Genomic DNA, 19,798 nt, shown 5'->3' on the forward strand with positions numbered 1-19,798 from the left:
ATGGAACTTACCCATCCGTAAGCATTTATGACACTACATATTTTGTTATATGTATGTTGAAGAAATAGCACAAATTACTGACTTTAATCATCAGGTCATCAAGTTATCAAAGGTTAATTTTGTTTTCCACTGTGTAAACTGAATGCAGTTCAGTAGATCCCCAGTCTTTAGCTGTGTGCTTATTATGCCAGTTTTAACACATGATTATTAATACTGATTTGAAGTATTTGACCTGTAGTGTTACAGTGTGACCTACAGGATGTCAACGCATGTATAGGCCGCCTAATTCAGAGTGCCATGGCAGGTGCTTCTGCCTAGTATTTAGTTCTTCCTCAAGGGGGCAGCAAATATTTCATTATGAAATCATTCTACAGTGATCTGAAACATCTGTACTTTATCACTAGAATCTCATATACTAACAGCAGTTTAGTAATGCATCTGATAGAATTATATCTCAGACCATAATAACTTATAAATAGTAGACTAATTAGCAACGTTGGTGGAACTAACTAAGTGAATCACACTAGTAAGATTGCCGTACTCAGTGATTTACATCGTGGGGAAGAAGACAATGTGTTCCCCATAACCAACTTAACCAACCACAGCAGTCGCAAAAGTGGATTTATTTACCTATCTATTCACCACAACAAAACACTGTGGCTTTCTGGAATAAAGTCCAAAGTGGGCGGTCCCACAATCAAAGAGTCCAATCTTGGTGAGATCACTTCCGCTTCATTCCGTTCCGTTCATTTTCATCCGCCAGACTTTTTGTTCTCCATTTCAGCACGCCGCGCGTCGGAGAAGGGGATTTGCCGCGTTTAAGCCGTTCGGTCCACTGCTGAACCTGTCCGTACCACGCGGTTAATGATCTCTGAATATCGTCTTCAAAAAGTGGATACCTGCAAGTTTTCAAAGGGGATCAGCTGCTGTTTTCAAGACTAAGCGCAGCTTGGTTGCTGTATTAACTTATTTACAAACTCAAAATGGAGAATGATGGCAAATATCTTCCTCAGCTGTTGGCAGAGAGAGACAGCCTGGATGCATCTTTCACACACGCCATGAAACTTTTGTCTGCAGGTAAAATTCAGGTTGTGTAATCAGCTAGTTAACTTAAATGTTTCTGGACTCCTCTCTCCTGCTGCACGAGCGTGATGGTTGCTCCGGGTCTCAGACTGGAAGCATGCATGCTAGTCTGCGCAACACTAGGTTAGCTAACATTAGAGCTGACTCGACGGGGGGTTACCCCCCCTAAAAGACAAAACACATGTTTTTATCAGATAGGCATATACAACTCATGCTTTTGAGCATGCCCGTTTTCAACTCTTGGCTGATTTGATCAAAGTCCAGAAAGTCTATCTAAAACTAACTTATCGTTATTTGGAAATGTTTTGGTGGTCTGGCAGTAACTATTACTCTTTCGGGTTCTTTTCAAATGGTAAGCGCTAAGTTGCACGTTGGAAAAAACAAATTCATTGTAACGTTAATGGCTAGGTTTACTGGATTGTGACGGTTTGTAGTCCATGGGCCATGTAAGTTCACCTCCGAAGTGTAATGTTCGTCCCCTCATGGTGTGATAGGACAAGCTATGCATGTGAACCCAGCACGGTTTCCAAGCTTGTCAGGTGTCATGTTAAAGTAGGATTATTTCTCACGCCCGTGTTTAGTGAGGTCAAAGCTTACGAAATACGCCTGGTAAATAATGTAGCTAATGCAGCCATTGAGGGTGGAAATTCTGAAAATGACCTTGCTTTAACGCCAGTCGTGAACGAATTGGCGTGGATCTTATAGTTGATTAGAACCGTTAAAAACGCCATAAAAGGTTCTAAACAGGATATGCGTTAGGTAATGCTTTGGCGTCATGACCAGCCAATATCATCATTGACGACCAAATTTTAACACCAGAGGTCTGGATCCTTTTAGCCTAAGTTACAATGTGGCTGACGAGACTGACCGTAAGAAATTGAAGACGGATGAAGTGCCAAGGTTTGAATCTTGTCTCAGCAATAAAACTGCCCCGAACCAGATGTATGGACTGAATGGGAAGTGTTGCAGCTGGTTATTGACCGTGTTCTTCTGTGGGAGATGTATTTGTCTTAGAAACCTCCCACGCCACATGTTTCTGATCAGTATCCACTTGGGACAAGGTTACTGTATACGAGGGACATAAAAAAACACCTCGATTTAACACGATGTGTCACAATTTCTGTTTTCGTGCCGTTGGTTCAAATGGTTCAGATGCTGATTACGGAGCAGCATTCATATAATGTGTCCCATCTAGAGCAAGGATGTTCAGTGTTTGTCCTGGGAACCCCAGTAGAGCCGAGTAAATTAGTCAAATGCTTAGATTCTTTTCAAATCTTTTTCAAACAAGTGCCTTGATTTCACACAATTCTTGATTCAGTTCGCCACGGGCTCATCGTCGTCTTATGGAATGAGGTCAGATAAGTGTTAAGACGGTTTGTTTGAACATGCCGGGCTTTCGGTTTCCAGTAGTCTCGGTGGTCCCCTCACTTGTTTTAGAACAACTGCCTCAGTTTTCATGGGCAGAAGAAAAACGGTACAGTTGACAAGTCCCTGCTGAAGGATTTTCTCCCTTTTTGCAAGGGTGAAAGTGGCCCATCTCACATGTTGTCTGTCTTTCTTCTGTATATCTTTATCTTAAAATCCCTTAAATCTGGCACTGTTGTGAAATCCCATTTCCCGGAGTATGATGCTAAATTGTTTCATTACCACTGCTATCGATGGCAAATGCTGGGCTCTTGAAATATTTCAATTATAAACATGAGTAGGCTGTGAAATGTGGGAGAATGATGGCAGGGACATTCATATGGAGAATATTGCATTTTATTGCTGTATGGTTCACACGTTTTAAGGAAGGCTCTAAACATAATGCACAAGGAGGTGCATAGGGACATAGTCATTTCACACGAATGTTTTCTGTGGAAGGTTATCTTGCCAGTGGTTTCACTGAAATAGTTTTTTTTTTGGCTGTCTTTGTGAGATGGTCTAGACTGTTGTTGTTTTTACTGTCTAGCTCTGCCTGCTTCTGTAATATCAGTTATATCCAAAGTAACTGCGCAGCCTTGGGTGTGAGTCTCCATGGGAAAACATTGTTCAGGTCACTAATGTGCGTCAGCAGTTCCTCAGTTTACCAGTGCTGTCTCGAGTCCCCCTTTCATGTTCACTTGACGGATCAAATGCTTGCAGCTGGAGAATAACGCTGTTCTTGGACTGATGAAAATGCCCACAGGCCTCATTTCAGCAAGGCGTGCATGAAGGCAGAGTTGAGTGTCTGTCTGTGGGTGTGTTTGTGTTTTGGGAGTGTTGAAAGCGGTTTTCTTCTCTTTGCAGAAATCGACAGAGTAGAGAAAGGGGATGGCGAGGACGACGATAAAGCAACCGAAGCCTACCTGGACCTCTTCACGACGAAGAACATCAAGCTGAAGGAGCGGGTCCTCATACCCGTCAAACAGTACCCCAAGGTAAGCGCTGCCACCCCAACCCACCTCCACAGCCCACCCCACCCTGTTTCACGCCCCTCAGAGCTCGTGTCTTAGGCGGTGTGGCTCAGCCAATTAGAGACCGCTTGAGCGAAGGGTTGTGGGTGATGAGAGCGACAGACCCCCGGGAGTGGTCAGCTTTCGTGGGCGAGGGGCTGTCAAGACCTGCTCGCAGCGGACAGACATCAGCAAAGGCGTCTCCTTGCTTTCCTCGTATCGGTGGCACGCCAGTGTCAAAACCTTTCCTGCTACTTTCACAGGAACGGGGAAGATGGGGGCAAGTCGGTTAGTATGCTGACACAAGATTAGGGCCCATTTACAACCCCTGGATTTTCAAGACTTGTCTGCCGATTTCATTTAGCCAATACGGGGTCTTGTAATTGCCTCAGTGTTGGGCCTGATCTGGTTTTGACTACTTTTGTTTCCTCTGTGCCTGCCATAGAGCACCAAGCAAATCGGAACGCGCAGCAAACTGCTAATCTAATGCCTCTAGTGCCTTGCTGGCTGGTTGAGACTTTAATCTTTTCGGGTTGGGGAGGGGAACAAAAATTTAGAGGAACGGGGGGAAAGGGATATTTGAACTGGGGTTGGGGGAGGAGTGTGGAATAGATGGGCTGGAAAATGGAGTTCTGTAGAAGCCACAACTGGCGTTGTCATGGTTTGGTCGCCAGGGCATCTGGCTCTCGGCTTATTGGACGGCCTGACCAGTTGTGTGTTGGAAGATGTTCGGCTGCTTTCAGGCACTCCGATCTGTCTTCATTCTGTTTCTGAATGAAGGGACTGTGTAGGCCAATGGGTGTGTTATGACAGCTAGAACAACCCCCACAAACGTTCAAGCAGGGTCTTTGCAGAGGTTGAGTGCAACGTGTGCTACAGTTAAGTGCTCTGCTCTGCTACAAAACCACTCCTCCCTGCCCTGGTTTTACTTGTCTGAAAATATGTGTTTGGCTCCACTGACGTGTCCCACAGTTCTTGTAAACCCTCTGGCCGCCTCCGATTGGAATGAAGGCCTGTTCTGATTTAGTATGTGAGTTTTATTTTTTTTAATTTGTTTTTTTAGTCAAAACATGGTTGCGAATGATTGTAACCGGCAGAGGTTGCGGTGCAGGGCTTGATTCAATTCTGTAAGAATGCTGCTGTTCCTAACTGAGTTCATAAATATTGTGTTATCTCCCTCTCCCTCTCTCTCTCTCTCTCTCTCTCTCTCTCTCCCCTCTTTCCAGTTCAACTTTGTGGGAAAGATCCTTGGACCTCAGGGAAACACAATAAAGCGTTTGCAGGAGGAGACGGGTGCCAAGATTTCAGTCCTGGGGAAGGGATCCATGCGGGACAAAACCAAGGTGAGAGGCAAGCAGAGCTGTCCTAAATTCATCGCCTGCAGAGAAGAAGGTTGTTTGAGTTCAAGAAAATAAATGTAGGCGTCAACAGGCGGTCTTTGTGATCCTTGATGGGCACAAATGAGATTGAGTGCTTGCCAGCATGTAGCCATGTGAATGGATGGTGAGGCAAAACCATAATTAATTCAGCTGACTTATTTGAGTGGCTACATTTTATATATTTATATTTTTTTTGTGAAGAACCAGAATATGTCACTTCAGTGTAGGTGCTCCACCAGTTTCTGTGATGGACTGTTTATTTATTTATTTATTTATTTATTTATTTATTTATTGTGAATGCAAGGATTTAAAATAAATATTTGACTGAATAAGATTTGTTGAATGAGCAGCAGTCAGACTCGCATTCTCATCATTAAGACTCTGGATCATTTGCTTTGATCTTCGCTTGTGCAGTTTCTTTAATCATTTAACCAAGAAGTGGTAAGTGGACAGTGATTAGGTTCATTGTCAGCCACGGTTCACCTTTGAAATATCACACACCATTGGTCTCTATAGTGCTAATAGATTAAGAGTGTACAAGTCAAACCTGCCTGTACTTGTCAATTAGTTCTCAATTAGGCAGTTGACTTTGATGCCTTGAATATAACTTGTACCGTGTCCAGACTATAGTTCAGTGTTCATTGTCATCTTTCTGATAGCTGTGAATGCCCTTTTTGGCTGTGTGGATGCTCCTGCAGTGAAATACACTCTACATGTGTATCCCCTGCAGGGAAGGTTTTTGCTGTGTATAGTGCTGTCCGATGCTGTCTGCTATGATCTTTAGAGGCAATTTGAGTAGAACCTTCCCTAGCAAAGACCTGCCAGAGCCCTATGCTTTTACCTTTTGTTCTGTACACGAGAAAATGCTTGCCTCCCTAAAGCCAATGTTACATGTCACCTTCTAGGGTCATGTGCATGGCCTTGTTTGTTGAAACTATTATTTATCATGTCTTTATTAACCATGTTTGTTTGTTTATTTATTTATTTAATTAATTATTTACTTACTTCTCACTCACACTTTCATTTGTGCTCCACCAGGAGGAGGGCCTGCGGAAGAGTGGCGAGCCCAAGTACGCACACCTGTCCATGGAGCTGCACGTGTTCATCGAGGTGTTTGCGCCCGTCCCAGAGGCCTACCTGCGCATGGCTCACGCCATGGAGGAGGTCAAGAAGTTCCTGTTCCCGGTAAGCGGCTGTTCCAGAATCTCCTTGCCGTTCCCCAGTTCTTGTTAGATGCTCTGTGAGCAGAAATGAACTTTGCCCGTCTTTAAAGTGAACCGGGGGTGGTTGTCTGGCCTAATCCCCCCCCCCCCCCCCCCTTTATTTTTAGCCTTCTATTTTTTTAGGCCTATTTCTTCGGTGTGTCCAGATTGGTCCGTGTTGAACATTGACTAAACGCATGCTAAAATGGAGCGTGTCTCGCTCTTGCTTTTGGCAGAAGATTAAAATGTAATCAGATAAATTGCCTGCTTTTGTGGCCTAATTCTGCTGCTGCGTGACGAGCGAGAGGGAATTTGTATTCTTTTTTTCTGGCCAAGTGGCATCTATTGTTTTCATTGATGAGGATTAATAATCAAAGCCGCTTCTCTGATGAGCATTAGTCAACTAGCTAGCACCTCACGGGCTCTCTCTCTCTCTCTCTCTCTCTCTCTCTGTCTCTCTCTCTCTCTCTCTCTCTCTTCATTATCTCCCTCCCTCTTTTCTCACTTTCTGTCTGAGGTTGAAGACAGTTTCTCATCTTCGCTGTCAGATATGCTTGTGGGTGCTGCGGTCTGTATTCTGACTATGAACAGGATATTGCTGTCTGTGCTCAAGTAGCCTTTGGTTACGTCTGCACGTTTGACATTGAAGATCTGCGTTTTTTTGTTGCTTTGCTTCACTGCAGTGTGCAATCATTCTGTCCTCTTGCCTCTCTGATTCTCTTCTTCTCTCTTTATCTCTTTATTTGTCCTCTGCAGGACATGATGGATGATATTTGTCAGGAGCAGTTCCGGGAGATGAACTACCTGAATGGGGCACCAGAGCACCCCCCTCGGGGCCGGGGAGGCCCCCCAGTCAGAGGCCGAGGGGTGCCCCACCCACCCTCTGCACCGCTAAGGTAGTACACCCAAAACTGCCCGACCACTTCTACCTACAGCTGTACCCATCCAGACCCTTACACCCCCCCCCCCCAAATCACCCCATCCTGGGCAGTTCTTATTTCTCCCCCAACTATCAATAACACGCTCCACATCATCATATGTTAATGTTTGATGAACCCGACTGCATGAATGTTTAGCCCCCCCACCTGTCGTACAAGATCTGCCCCCAGGCTGCTTCTTTCAGTCTGTTCTGAAGTCCATGTGCATCCAGTCATGACCAAAACTTGTGTCGGTACTTCCAGACCTGCACCTTTGTTTCCTAATTAGAACATTACAGTGTGTAATCTCTCTCTTTCTCTCTCTCTCTGCCTTCCTCCCATCTCTCTCCCTCTCTTTCCAGGGGTAGGGGCATTCCACCGCGTGGTGGCGCCCCCCGTGGAGGACCCCCCAGAGGCGGTGCGGTAAGAGGCGCCCCGTCGGGACGAGGGGGACCCCCGGCCCAGCCCACCAGGGGAGTAGCTCCCACTCGTGCCCACCCACCCGCCCCCGGGCCCCAGCGGATGGCCCCACCACCACCACACCCACCTGCACAGGAGACGTATGAAGAATATGTAAGTAGCCTTATTTTAATTAGAGACATAATGGGTGTGTGTGTGTCTGGTAGGGAGACAATGTGCCGTATCTGTTGTATGGTCACTACCAGTCTAGGTGGCATATGTGGCTGTGTTGACATTTTTTATGTGATTATGCGATTCTTTAGTGTGACCTACAATAACAGTATAGCACAACACTGCCCTAAAGCTAATCAAGGAGACCGCAAGACTAGCTGAGCTTCAATTCTCACCTTACAAAAGTAGCAGATGGCTTTAGGGAGTTGAAAGTATTGCGGTTGGCAAGTGCTTTAAAAACATGAGCCTCAGCAATGGAAAGTTTTTTTTGGGTGTGAGTCTCCGCCCGGAAGCTAGACTGAGCAGAGATCAGTCCAGTGGTTGCATTTCACGAACGCATTTGATCCATGCCAAACCCTGGTCGTACTGTTATTTATAAGGTCGGTCACATTTAGCATTTTGTGGTATCGGTGCAGGGGGCCAAGTCTGCAGAAGAAGATTGAGTGCTTGCATGATTATGATTATGATTAGGATGATTGCTTTAGCAAGGACTTGACAGAAGTAAATTGTCTTTAATTCCGTGCTTTTCTCCGCAGGCTTATGACGAGAGCTACACAGATCCATCTTATGAGTCATATGACAACTACTACAATCAGACACAGGCGTAAGTACTCTTGAACTTCTACTATTCAGGCGATGCATTCATCACAGCCAGTCGAAGCCGGGGTAAGGGTGGGGTGTGACGGGACAAGTTCATAAGGCCCATTTGTTGAGAAGGACCGCACTCATCCACTTGTTGAATTTACATAAGTGCCCATGTGCTTGCTCAAAGACATTCAGTCCACATTTTCTGTTTTCTTTGCCTTGACAATGTTCATTGTTAGTGGTGCTGTTTTTTTTTTTAATGTGACTCGTCATTGCATTTTGACCTTTTCCCCCTCTGAATCCAGAGAGCCAGAGTATTATGACTACGGACACGGAGAGACGCAAGAAAGTTACGACTCGTATGGTAAGGCCACACTCGACTCGTGATCCTCTAGGCTAGTGAAATGGCTAGCGTTATGTAATATGTCTGGTGGTCCACAACCTGTTTTGCAACCCTACTGGGATTACCACCTGTGCTGTCCTAATGTGGAGTGTGTGTGTGTGTGTTGTCTTGTGTTTATTGGAACTCCAGCTCAGGACGACTGGAATGGAACTCCGCGCCCAGCCCCCGGAGCCAAGGCCCCACCCGCAAGGCCAGCGAAAGGAACATACCGGGAACACCGCTACGCACCGTACTGAGCCCCTAAAGAGCGGAACAGTCTCCCCTTCCTTAACGCGTCGCCATGACAACTGTCTCCCACGGCAGCTCACGCTTTAAGCAACCCCAACAAAAGTAATTGTCCATTATCCCACCCCACCTTCTCCCTTCCACTCGTTTAGTTGTACTACCCTGGACTTGTTTCAAACAAACAAACAAACAAACAAACAAACAACAAAAAAAAGTGAAGGAAAAGGGAGAATTCATCTGTTTGCTTCGGGAATGACCACGTTAAACTGCTGCGGATGAGTTGGGGAAGCGGCTTTGTTTTAAGAAGTTTTTACTTTGCTTTTGGTTTCTCTTCCTGTCCCATCTTCCCCTGGCTTTTGCTTTTTTGTTTGCATTGTTGACAGCAGACTTCCTTTTTATTTTTGTTTTCTTCTTCAGTGGTTTGGTTGGTTAAAATTAGTGGAGTTTTAAAAGCTTAACGGCTGTACAGACACATGTTTAGTGTCCAAGTTCACTACTTTTAATTTGTGTTTAATTTTAAAATGAATTTATATAGATGTGCAGTTGCAGATTCCCACTTAGGCTACATTTCAAAATTCTGTTAAATATCAGCAAAATAACAAAAAATGCCCTTAAAAGTAATTTCATTTATGTAATACTCAAGCAAGATTAAATCTAGGAAAGGAAAACCAATCTCTGTTAACAGCATTGCCAACAGTCCAATTCATGATTATTTACACCATATTTGTTTTAAATAGTCTTAAAAGTTGTAAATATAGATTTAGACATCAATATTTTTCATTGTCTATTAGAGTTTTGAAATATAGCCCTTTTAGACACTGTCGAGATGGACTGTCCTCAAATCCTTAATTTCTTAAAATTAATAATTTATGGCTGTTCAAATAAAAGATTTGCTTTCGTAAGAGAGGCCCTCTTTTGGCTCTATCATGTTAAAAAAAGAGAAAAAAAGAAATTAAAAGCAAGAATTTTCATCGATGATACCATGCTATATAAACTGCATGCTCAAACTTGTAAGAAGGATTGGGACAAACAATCTCCACAAGGGTCATCTCTTTCTAATGTAAAGGGATCCTGCAGCTAAATCCGAACTTTTTGTACATACTTTAAAAACGTCCAAACTGTACTGCCATTTAGTCTCTGTATCCTCTCCGTAAAATGCATTATGCTACATGTGTGACCTTGCCTAAATAGGTAACTAAATCTGTCCAAAAAATGTTTTGCAGCAGTTTGTCAATAAAGCTTAGATTGTTTTCTATGAAACTTAACTTGGTTATATTTTTTTCTTTTCCTGTCATCTTAAAATCTGTAATGCCCTTTTTAAATACCTTTTAACCCCACAGTGTCAGTAGGCTTCTCTTCAAACGGATTTTAAATTTTTAAAAGAGTGCATGTAGCCTGAAGACGTAAACCTCTCTTTAACGGTATCTTGTGTTTTGATTTGATCATAAAAAGCACAACTTTAATCTTTCTCTCTCTCTTTATACTTAAAAAGGATCCTAGAGGTAAGACCTGTGGCCTTTTTAAAATAACCCGGATAGCTTCGTAATGTCTTTAGAAAGAGCAAAAGCATTCAGTGCCTGGGTATGTATAAAACTTTTATTGAATGACGTTTCTTTTTTTATTTGGTCTTACTTACAAGGAGAGATGTATTGATTCTAGCCTGAAATAACTTTACTTTAAACAACCCTTCAAGTTTGGGCTCCAGAGCCATCTATATGTTTCACTTGATGCAAAGACGCACTGCTTGCTCTATATTAAAGCTATGGCAAGGAAAGTGACAGGACTGTTAAACCTAAAGGTAACCCTTAACCCTAAATGTGCAATTTGGGTAGTCTGTTTATATCTACATGTGTGCATACATTTTGATTTCTTATCTTGATGTCTTTAAACTTGCTGGTAATTGCGTACAATTAAAACATCCAGTCTTAAAATAAAAAGTAAAGAGTAAAAAAAAAAAAAAAAACATAACTCAAATATGCAGTGTTAGTTCTTTTTTTTTCTTCTCAAAAATAATGTGTACTAACATGTCAGCTCAGATTTGTAATGCAACTCTTGCTATAAAAGGAGGAAAAAGTTTTGCCAGAGCCAAATCTTGAATGTTATCTGTGGAGCAATCTAGCTGCTGCTACTTTTTTCTTTTGCCTAATCTGTATCAGAGTTATCTCACTGTAATCTTGAAACACGTTTCAAGCATCGTAATGACAGTTCTCGAAAAACAGCTTGAGTTGCATGAACTATAACTATTGTTTAGCATGTGCATGAAGATTTTGTACTACCCTAGTCTTGACCTCAGTAGGTGTTTTGTCTTGGCAAATGAAGTCACTTTGCTTTTGCTCTTCCTCCAGGTAGTGCGAGTGTGGATCACTGCGAAGGCTTGAAGGAGTTGAAGTAGAACCGAAACTATTGAAGTCTTGGCTCAGGTGAGCATTGCACTGTTGTGTGTGTGTGTGTGAGAGAGAGAGTCCGTGGCAGAGCTCCTACTTCGAGTCTCGTTATCCAGCCAAGACGGAGGGCAACTGTGCTTGTGCCTGTTTGCAGTGTGACTTCCAAATGCCCTACAAAATCTGCCCCCTCTCTGTCGCTTCCGAAGCGTCCACAGTGTGCTCTCAGTTGTGGTTAATCCACATGCACTTGCCTTACCCCCGTGGCGTGTCAGAAATGTTTTTGTATTTAGTCGGCAAAAAAAAGATTTGCAGTAGGCACAGAGATTTTCCGTGTGTTGCTCCGGCGCGCTGCATTGCCGCAGCTTTCGGGTCGGATGCCGTATGCAGATGGGGTCCCTCGTGAAATCGCTGTGACATGAAAAATGAGGCTCACGCTCTTGAGCGCGCTCAGTGACAGCCAAGGCAGGGATTTGAGGCGAACGCTGGGGACAGGGGTAGCAGGATTTGGTGGGGGGGGGGGGGGGGGGGGGGGGGGCTTGGTGCAATTTTGAGCCTACTTGCGCGCTCTCTCTCTTATCTGAGAGAGACCGGACCTTGAGCAACATCTTCTCAAAATCGTTACGCAGAGAGCTGGTCTCCTCAATCACTCATTCAGAGCAATAATGTCAATAGAGTGGTAATTCAACTTTTGATGATTGGTCCAATAAGTGTGTGAATGAATAAAGTACAGCTGGGTTGTCCTGGATTTGACCCATGCAGACGGAAGGGTCAGTGAAGGACCACTCTGCCTTGTGTGTTGCCAGTCCCAGAGAGAGTTTTTCACCTAGTAGCCCAAACTTCTTTGCCCCTACACGCGTGTTGACATTATGGTATCTACAAAACACCTGAGGCAATCAGACCGTACTCTGCAACCAGCTTTTCATCTAAACAGTATTGGCTGCTGGCCCAAGGGTTATAGGTTGATGTATGTGATTTTTTTTTGGTTTGTTTGTTTGTTTTTTATGTTTGCCATTCTAATGCCTGCATTTGTCATTTTTTCACAGGGAAGGCCCTCGTCACAGTAGCGCCGTATGAGGAGCACATGCAGAATGGTCTCGAGCTCCAAGCCGTGTGGATCCAGTCTAGTGTCTCCTCATTCTCAAGCGAAGATGGGTAGACACAGAGAGAGAGAGAGAGAGAGAGCGAGAGAGTGTGAGTGAGGCACAGAGAAAGAGAGAGCCTCAGGGAAGACCTTGTGTGGAAGGCTGGGAATGGTGGTCGTGGTTGAAAGGGGGGGGGGGGGGGGTGGCGATGCCGCATGCCCTCCTTTTGAGTGAAGAGGAAGAAAAATCGATGTGGTCTGCTGCAGGCCAGGCAAAATGAGGGTGGCAGAAAGCACTCATCGGGCCGGATCAAAATAAAAGCCTCACTTCCTCGTGACGAGCCCGAAAGGGGATGGGGAAGGGGTGGGCCGGCCAGCTGTGTGTTCTGAGGTTACTGCCTAATGTGTTTCGAGAAGAGCAGGAATCATTATTCCACCCCAGATCCCTCTTAGATTCCGTGCGTGCGTGCGTGTGTGTGTGTGTGTGTGTGTGTGTGAGGGCATGCGTTGGGCATACACTTGTGTGTCCACAGGAAAGGGTCTCTGAAGCACACTTAATGCTGTCTTTAAAATGACCACTCGCTGTTGCCACCGCCGGCCATGAAATCGCTTCATTTTAACAAGCACCCTGAGTTCCATCCGCGCTCGCCTGCTGATGCTCTGCTTCTTGTAATGCCATTACGTTTCATTTACTTTTGCCTCTTCGCTTGTCTCTGTGGTGTGTGTGTGATGTTTTTTTTGTTTTTTTTTAAAGCAAACCAAGAGTACTGTTTGTTCAAGCCATCACCCATGGTTGCATGCACCCTTACACAATGGAATGTGTGGAATGGAAAGAAGCGACCTATGTCTTTGTAGCTCCTCTGTCGTGTGCCTTAATTGCCATGCCGATGTTGGTCCTGCTCTCGTGAGCAGAAGAAGTGCCCTAGTGAACGTGCCAGAGGAAGTGCCTTGCACTTATCGCTGCGTTTGCAGAATGAGTGCCCCCCCGCAATTAATATTAACTGTACAGGCTCAGTTACTCTTCAGCAGCCAACAGACCCGCTTTTCTTTTCTCCCCCTCCCCCTCCCCCTTTTGCTTTAGAGGGGATAGGATGCTAATGGTGCTTTAACTTATGTAGTCATTTCCCTCTTCTCTTCCTCCAGAGATGTTGGAAACTGAAGGCTGCCTTGCACTCATCATTCTGTCACATATGCGCGCAAACACACACACTCACTCACTCACACTCTCTCTCTCTCTCTCTCTCTCTCTCTCTCTCTCTCGTAAATGTATTCATTGACAAACTTCGCAGCTGCAGCACTCTTCATCTGTGTGTGTGTGTGTATGTGTTTTTCAAGCTTTTCCAGTGAAACTCATCCCCCACCACACACACGCACACAAACACGTTGAATGCAAGCATGCCATTTCAACCAATTACTGCTGATGACAGTTCCTCTGTCCCCCAGAGGTAGTGCTGATTGCTGACTGGCTAACGGGCCCCAGCGTTATTACATTAGACAGAAATCACTCCTCACCGCAGATTTTAATAAGCATTAGCCACAGCTCAAGCTCCATCGAACAATTGGAAAAAGAGGGGGGAAAAACTGCTGCGACAAGCTCCGTGAGTCTGTAACCGGGGGGAGGGGAGTGTCGTTATAATGAGAAATCTCCAAAGCAGATAATGGAAATGTTTCATGAAGGCTTTCGCCGGCACTTGGTGTTGGCCACAGAAGTGGGATTTTTATAAAACAGAAAACCTAGGAACTTCTGGCGGAAAATGTGAATTCTATTCAAGCTTGACTGATAGAGCTTAACAGAGCAGTTCTTTTTATAGTCCACACACACACATACACACAGAGTTGTTGCCTGAAGTGGAGCGCTCTGTGATGGAAAAGCCTGACCCGTACCTTCAGGGCTCGATCTTGTGGTGCATTGACTGTGGTAGGCGTGACAGACTGGTAAAAATGCCACCGCTGTCGGCTCTCGTGTGGGGGGCATGCCCTTGCTGAGGCTACGCAGGGTCTTTTGGCTCTCTCTCTCACACACACACACACTCTGCTGAGGCTATGCAGGGTCAACTAAAACCAACTCTGTCCTTCACCTGTCACGTCGTTTCTTTTCATGCATGGAGACTGTTGAACTTGCCTTTAGTTTCTTTTATTTCGTGTCCTTCATGCATGACCCAAGCAGACAAACGTGGCTACTGAGCTGCATGGCCTCTGCTTGATTTATATAACGACTAGTTCTCCTGAACAGGGTTGCAGTGTCCACTAATTCCATGCAGAGCATGCTGCATTTGGCTCAGTGTCGCTGCTTCCTGGTGCTTATTCAGAAACCCATATCCTGTTTGACCTTTGTGACCAAACACTACTGAACCAAAATGGTTACGAAGTTTTTAACCAGGCTGCATTGAATCGTGTCAGTTGTTTACAATCAATTTTCTCGGTCCAGCACATTGTTTGCGTGTTCTACATAAGCTAACAACTCGACTCAACAACAAAAAGTTTAGAGTTATGCGCCCTCCAGTTATCTTTTTGCTCCTTGACTTCTGTGTTTTGTCATGTTAATGATCCAAGTGCTGCATTAATCTTTGTCTGATTACATGCTTGTAGAAATGCATATATTTTGGTTAAATTATACTTCTTTCAGGGCAAATGTTAGTGGAGCAAATGTTCCGGCAAGTCATTAATATACATCAGGTGCTTTGATCCATACTGTTTACTCTTAAAGGAGGCGGTTTGGCTTTTGTTTTCTTTTTCTTTTTCAAGGTTTTGAATGTATGCTTTCTTTTTACAGTACGGTCCAGTTAACTATAGTTTTTTTCTGTTTAAACCCAGAGGTATTAATATTCTCAAGGAAATGTTACCTAGTTGTTCTTGGGATTGAAGCCAAAAATAAAGGTACTCATGATTTCCATTAACTTGTGATTTTTCTGGTGTGCTTATTTGTCATGATAAATAGAGTTTTATAACTGAATTGCCCCCCCTGCTGAAGTGGCAAGGCATAAGAGACTGCAGGGATTCCATTGAAATACCTCATGGAAATGTGGTATACTTTTGATAAAGGCATCCAATAGAGATTATTTTCATGGACTTTTACCAAGTCACTTCCACGTCTCCGGTAATGCCACACCCTCTTGGGAAATAAGGCCAATAGTTTCTTCCCCATCTGGTGAATCTTTACGTAGATCTGCCTAAATAATATCCAAATTCTGATTGGTGGTGATAAGGAAAGTATGGTATGCTGGCTCGCTGAATTTGAGAATCTCAACTGTTGCTAAGTTCATTAGACTGTAGAGTTCTCTTGCTTCAGGACAGTCAACCACATAAAAAGTAGTACATTTCTCTCGATCTATTCAGGTAAGGCTACTTTTATACTTTGTCCTTTTGGTAATTGTAAGACAAATGGACTTGTGGTCCATTCCAGTGTTCCATTCATTTGTTTGGCTGAAGCCCTCCTATGACACACTTGAGAGTAGGCTCTGTCCCAGCTGGGTTGCACATGATGGATGCCAATGATCATTAATGATCTCTTTCTACAACAAAATAAGCAATGGGTTGGGGAATTTGATGCTGCTTCACATACCTGCTCGGCTCTTAATCTGTTTACGGCATTGAAAAATGTTTACACTAATTGTTTCTGTAATCTCCTTCCCATTGGGGTGAGGGGTTTTGTACAAGAAATGCTACAAGGTTGCGATGTTTCTCTCCATAGCTAATACTAGTGCTTTTTCCACCCAGCCCTGTTCAAAGGATTAAAAAAAGCCCTTGCCAGCATCTCTCTTCTCGAGATGTTTCAATTGGAAGAAAACATTGTTCACTTTCCATTTCCAGATGAATTAAAAAATCTCTATAGCTGAGTAGATCAAGGCCTGGCAGCTACAACACAGCCAAGCAACCTTTGTGACTCATTTGTCAAATAATTTATTTCTATAATCTCATTATGAGCTTGTTGTATGGACTGTATGCTGAATGTTAGTAGGCAGGCTTGCCCATGTTGAGTTGGCCTGCTTGACAGCAGTTTTTCAGTGAGATGTGAAAGTGTAAATCTTGCTTTCTAAGCCCACGGTCTCGGAGGACGGGTGGCATACCTATGTATTTGGATGCACCATCTCCTTGAACTGAATGGTTGGAAAGCTAATATCAGATGGTCGCACTTCTTATTATTTCATATAATTAGATCATAATACATAAAACACTAATTGTCTGGCAATTGTGGGGAACAGCATAGGGATACTTTGTGCTTTGATACACTGCATAAGGAATACTATTATGGACCCTGAACCAAGAACAGTATTAAAGTATCAGTTTGAAATTACAATGGATTCAGAGAGACTCCCATCACTTTTTTCACATTTTATTATGATACAGCCTTATTATATGCTTACATTATTTAAACCTCCTCCCCACCCCCTTATCCGTCTACTTTTTTTATTTGTTACACAGGAAAATATGATAAATTCCTCATGCTATTGATTGGGGACTGTAGAACCCTTGTTTGAGAACCACTGGCTTGGGGGCATATGTGAATTCCAGGGACAACAACAGATACACTTCAGGATGCACCTCTAAAAAGATTTTGCATGCATATCTTGATGTCTGAACAATGCACTGCCTACTTATCTAAACATCAATCTCATTATGGCATGCCGCAGGCAATCCAGGGTAAGGGGTGGGAGGACTGGGGAGTAGGTACACGGGTTATGGTAAGGGTAGGAATTGGATATGAACCCAGGTTAAGGGAAGAGAAGGGGTTAGCGGTGGGAGAGCCCCCGGGGATTATGAGCATCGATTAGGGTAAGTGAATAAACTTGGATACGAGGTGGGATGCAAGGTGTAGTTAAACGAGCTATGAACTGTCCTAGCTATCTCTAGTTTGAACTAATTAAGTGAAAATGAACTTGTGTTTATATGAAGCTGCACAAGCACCCTGAGGGGTTCTACCTTATCCTATTATAATTTTATAAGTTCAATTGAGGAGACTGTAACATCAGCTAGATAACTAGGATGTCACCATGAATAAACTGTACATACACAACACACTGTTTGCATTTATACACACTGCAGGTAATAGTCTGTAAAAAACGGTAGATACACCAGGTACGTCGAGCAGTTGTAAGCGACCTCATGTCATCCATATGTGCTCGGAATGGAGGTAACCAGGTGCAGTCCTTCAGCCTCTCAGCACCAGCAACCCCCTTAGATGCCGGTATTACCTCCATTGCCATGTTAAAATCCAATGGTGAAATGATGCATCCAGCCATGATGTGGTGTAGTTACTTGTGTTGAAGCACAACTGAATATCCTCAAAATATGCCCTGGCTAACACTGAAATCTTTTCAGGGACCTGAAAGTAACTGAATGCCTTCCACAACAGACGGTGTGGCGTCGACCCAAAGGCATTAGTGAGGTCCAGAAACACCATACGGAGGTCTCTGCCTTCTGTTCTTGCTCTCAGTATATGTGATGCCAAATCATGCTATCATGCATTCCAAACAGAAAATCATGGGATTCCTACTTTCCTACTTTATACCGCCTGCCCTATGCCGCATCCTCGGATTTGTTCCTTATTCCATGCAATCACCATAAGCTTCCATAGATACTTCAAAACATGACACGCTCCTTTATAGACACAATAAGGTACCCCATTAGGGCCAGGAGCCAATGCAGCTCTTGCACAGCGTACAACCACTTGCACCTCTTTCCACCTGGCTGGGTCATTGTCCATCGGTGAACATATCTCTCCAAGTGGAAGAATGTCTGTCGGTAACACAAGATCCACATGCCTCTGACAGAGTCCCCATCCAACCCGACAGAGTCCCCATCCAACCTGACAGAGCTTGAAAGGATCTGCAGAGAAGAATGGCAGAAAATCCCTACATTCAGGTGTGCAAAGCTTGTCATGTCACACCCAGACTTGATGTGACTTGATGTGCCACGGCTCTGCTTGAGGTTTCTTTCTGATTAACGGGGAGTTTTTCTTTTCATTGTGCTTGCTCTAAGGGGCTTCAGGCCCTGGGCTATGTAAAGTGCCTTGAAACAATGTAATTGTTTTGGTGCTATATAAATCAAATGTAATTGAAATTGAGGCTGTAACCGCTGACAAAGGTGATATGCTGCATACTTTCTGAATGTACTGCATCTGTTAGATAATACTTAATTGCAGTTATAATGCAATAACGGCATTGTAATATATTTTGTAACCCTTGAGAGGTGATCAAAACTATACTGTGCCAAACATAATACACTTAATTTGGGGAGGGTCAATACAGAAATACAAAATACATACAAATGTGTTCTTTAAAAAGGCAGAAAATTGTCATCCGCAAGCCCAGTCATTTTGGATGAGTCATCCAAATATCTCCCATCTCCCAGTCCAATTTACCAGTCTGTTTATGACCATGAACCATCAGAATTCAGTGGGATTAGAATGAAGTTCATCCCTGGCCACTAAACTCAGATCAGTCAGTGGAGATGAGAGAAACCAGATTATACTGTGCTCTGCTATGATGCTCATATTTGTTTGATGTGTTTGCGGTCTATCTGCATGAATATTGTTTGTGCAACTGAGTCACTAACAAGTGATGGTGAGTGTGTGTGTGTGTGTGTGTGTGTTTGTGTTTGTGTTTGTGCATTTGCTCCTTCTCTCACTGTACTCTGTCTAGCCCACACACACAAACACTGATATGAAATGGCCGGTGTGTGAGGGGCGGTTAAGCCGTTTCCTAAAGGCGTGTTGCTGGAGCCAGATGTTCCACTTGCTCCTGTGGATTTGTGCGGCTCCTGTTTCTGCAGAGACACCCTGTTTGCCTCGTGGCAAAACCTCTGAGGTGTGACCTTGGCCTGGGCTTTGAGCTTTGTGGTCAGCAGAAAACCCAAAGGATCCTCATTGGTCATTTGAGGTCTGTAGTCTCTTCTCCTCCTCCTCTCTCTCTCTCTCTTTCTCTTTCTCACACACACACACACACACACACACAAACACACTCTGCTTGTGTCAGCTGCCCTGTTAGCATGGAAGCCGTCTCTTATTAGCTCGAGCCCGTAGACTCGGGGGCACCTGTCTGCTTAGGCTGTATGAGCGAAATCCCTGGGCAGCCATTTAGGTCTCACTGTAAATCAATTTAAATAGCTGCCGTTAGACAGCAGGGGGGTGGAGGTGGTGGGTGGTTGTGTTAGAGTGTGTGTGTGTGTGTGGTTGTGTTAGAGTGTGTATGTGTGTGCGTGGGGGGTGGGGTGGGGGGGGGGGGTGTACAAGGGGGACATTGTGCCCCACACTGCTCTAGGCGCTCGTCTTGTGTATCCCCATGTGTCACTATGCTGTCCCTGATCTCCCCTGATTCACTCTGTGCTCTCTCTCTCTCTCTTTCACACACACGCACTCATCTGATTACTTTCTCTCGCTCATTCATTTTAGCCACTCTAAAAATGCAACCGTCTAGTCAGTGTTTTTTTTCTGTTGCCTTTCGTCTCACTTTTTCTTCGTTGTTGCTTCCTCAGTCTGTTGTTCTCTGTCAGACAC

General features: G+C 44.2%; 1 protein-coding gene across 2 annotated transcripts; it reads left to right on the plus strand.

The window, feature by feature from the left end:
* The first annotated feature begins 725 nt into the window (after positions 1–725).
* On the plus strand, positions 726–15,200 carry khdrbs1b (KH domain containing, RNA binding, signal transduction associated 1b). Of its 2 annotated transcripts, XR_001162048.3 has the most exons (11): positions 726–1,077; positions 3,352–3,482; positions 4,724–4,840; positions 5,915–6,061; positions 6,835–6,974; positions 7,358–7,568; positions 8,162–8,229; positions 8,516–8,574; positions 8,743–8,943; positions 11,184–11,258; positions 12,266–15,200. XR_001162048.3 is itself a non-coding variant. In XM_012818323.3 (9 exons), exons 1-9 carry the CDS (start codon positions 984–986, stop codon positions 8,847–8,849), a joined length of 1,074 nt encoding a protein of 357 aa, XP_012673777.1. In that variant the 5' UTR covers positions 726–983; the 3' UTR covers positions 8,850–10,098. The 2 variants fall into 2 exon arrangements, 1 of the variants encoding a protein (XP_012673777.1); XM_012818323.3 differs by lacking the exons at positions 11,184–11,258; positions 12,266–15,200 and having other exon boundaries at positions 8,743–10,098.
* The last annotated feature ends 4,598 nt before the right edge of the window (positions 15,201–19,798 follow it).

The sequence above is a fragment of the Clupea harengus genome, chromosome 19 (assembly GCF_900700415.2).
Source record: "Clupea harengus chromosome 19, Ch_v2.0.2, whole genome shotgun sequence".
Taxonomy (NCBI): Eukaryota; Metazoa; Chordata; class Actinopteri; order Clupeiformes; family Clupeidae; genus Clupea; species Clupea harengus.

What these genes read in the sequence shown, in the direction of transcription:
- khdrbs1b (XM_012818323.3), top strand. Translation starts at nt 984, where the DNA reads ATGGAGAATGATGGCAAATATCTTCCTCAGCTGTTGGCAGAGAGAGAC. An exon ending in CCGTCAAACAGTACCCCAAG is followed by an intron (nt 3,483 to 4,723) that starts GTAAGCGCTGCC and finishes CCCTCTTTCCAG; the next exon opens with TTCAACTTTGTGGGAAAGAT. An exon ending in AGAAAGTTACGACTCGTATG is followed by an intron (nt 8,575 to 8,742) that starts GTAAGGCCACAC and finishes TTGGAACTCCAG; the next exon opens with CTCAGGACGACTGGAATGGA.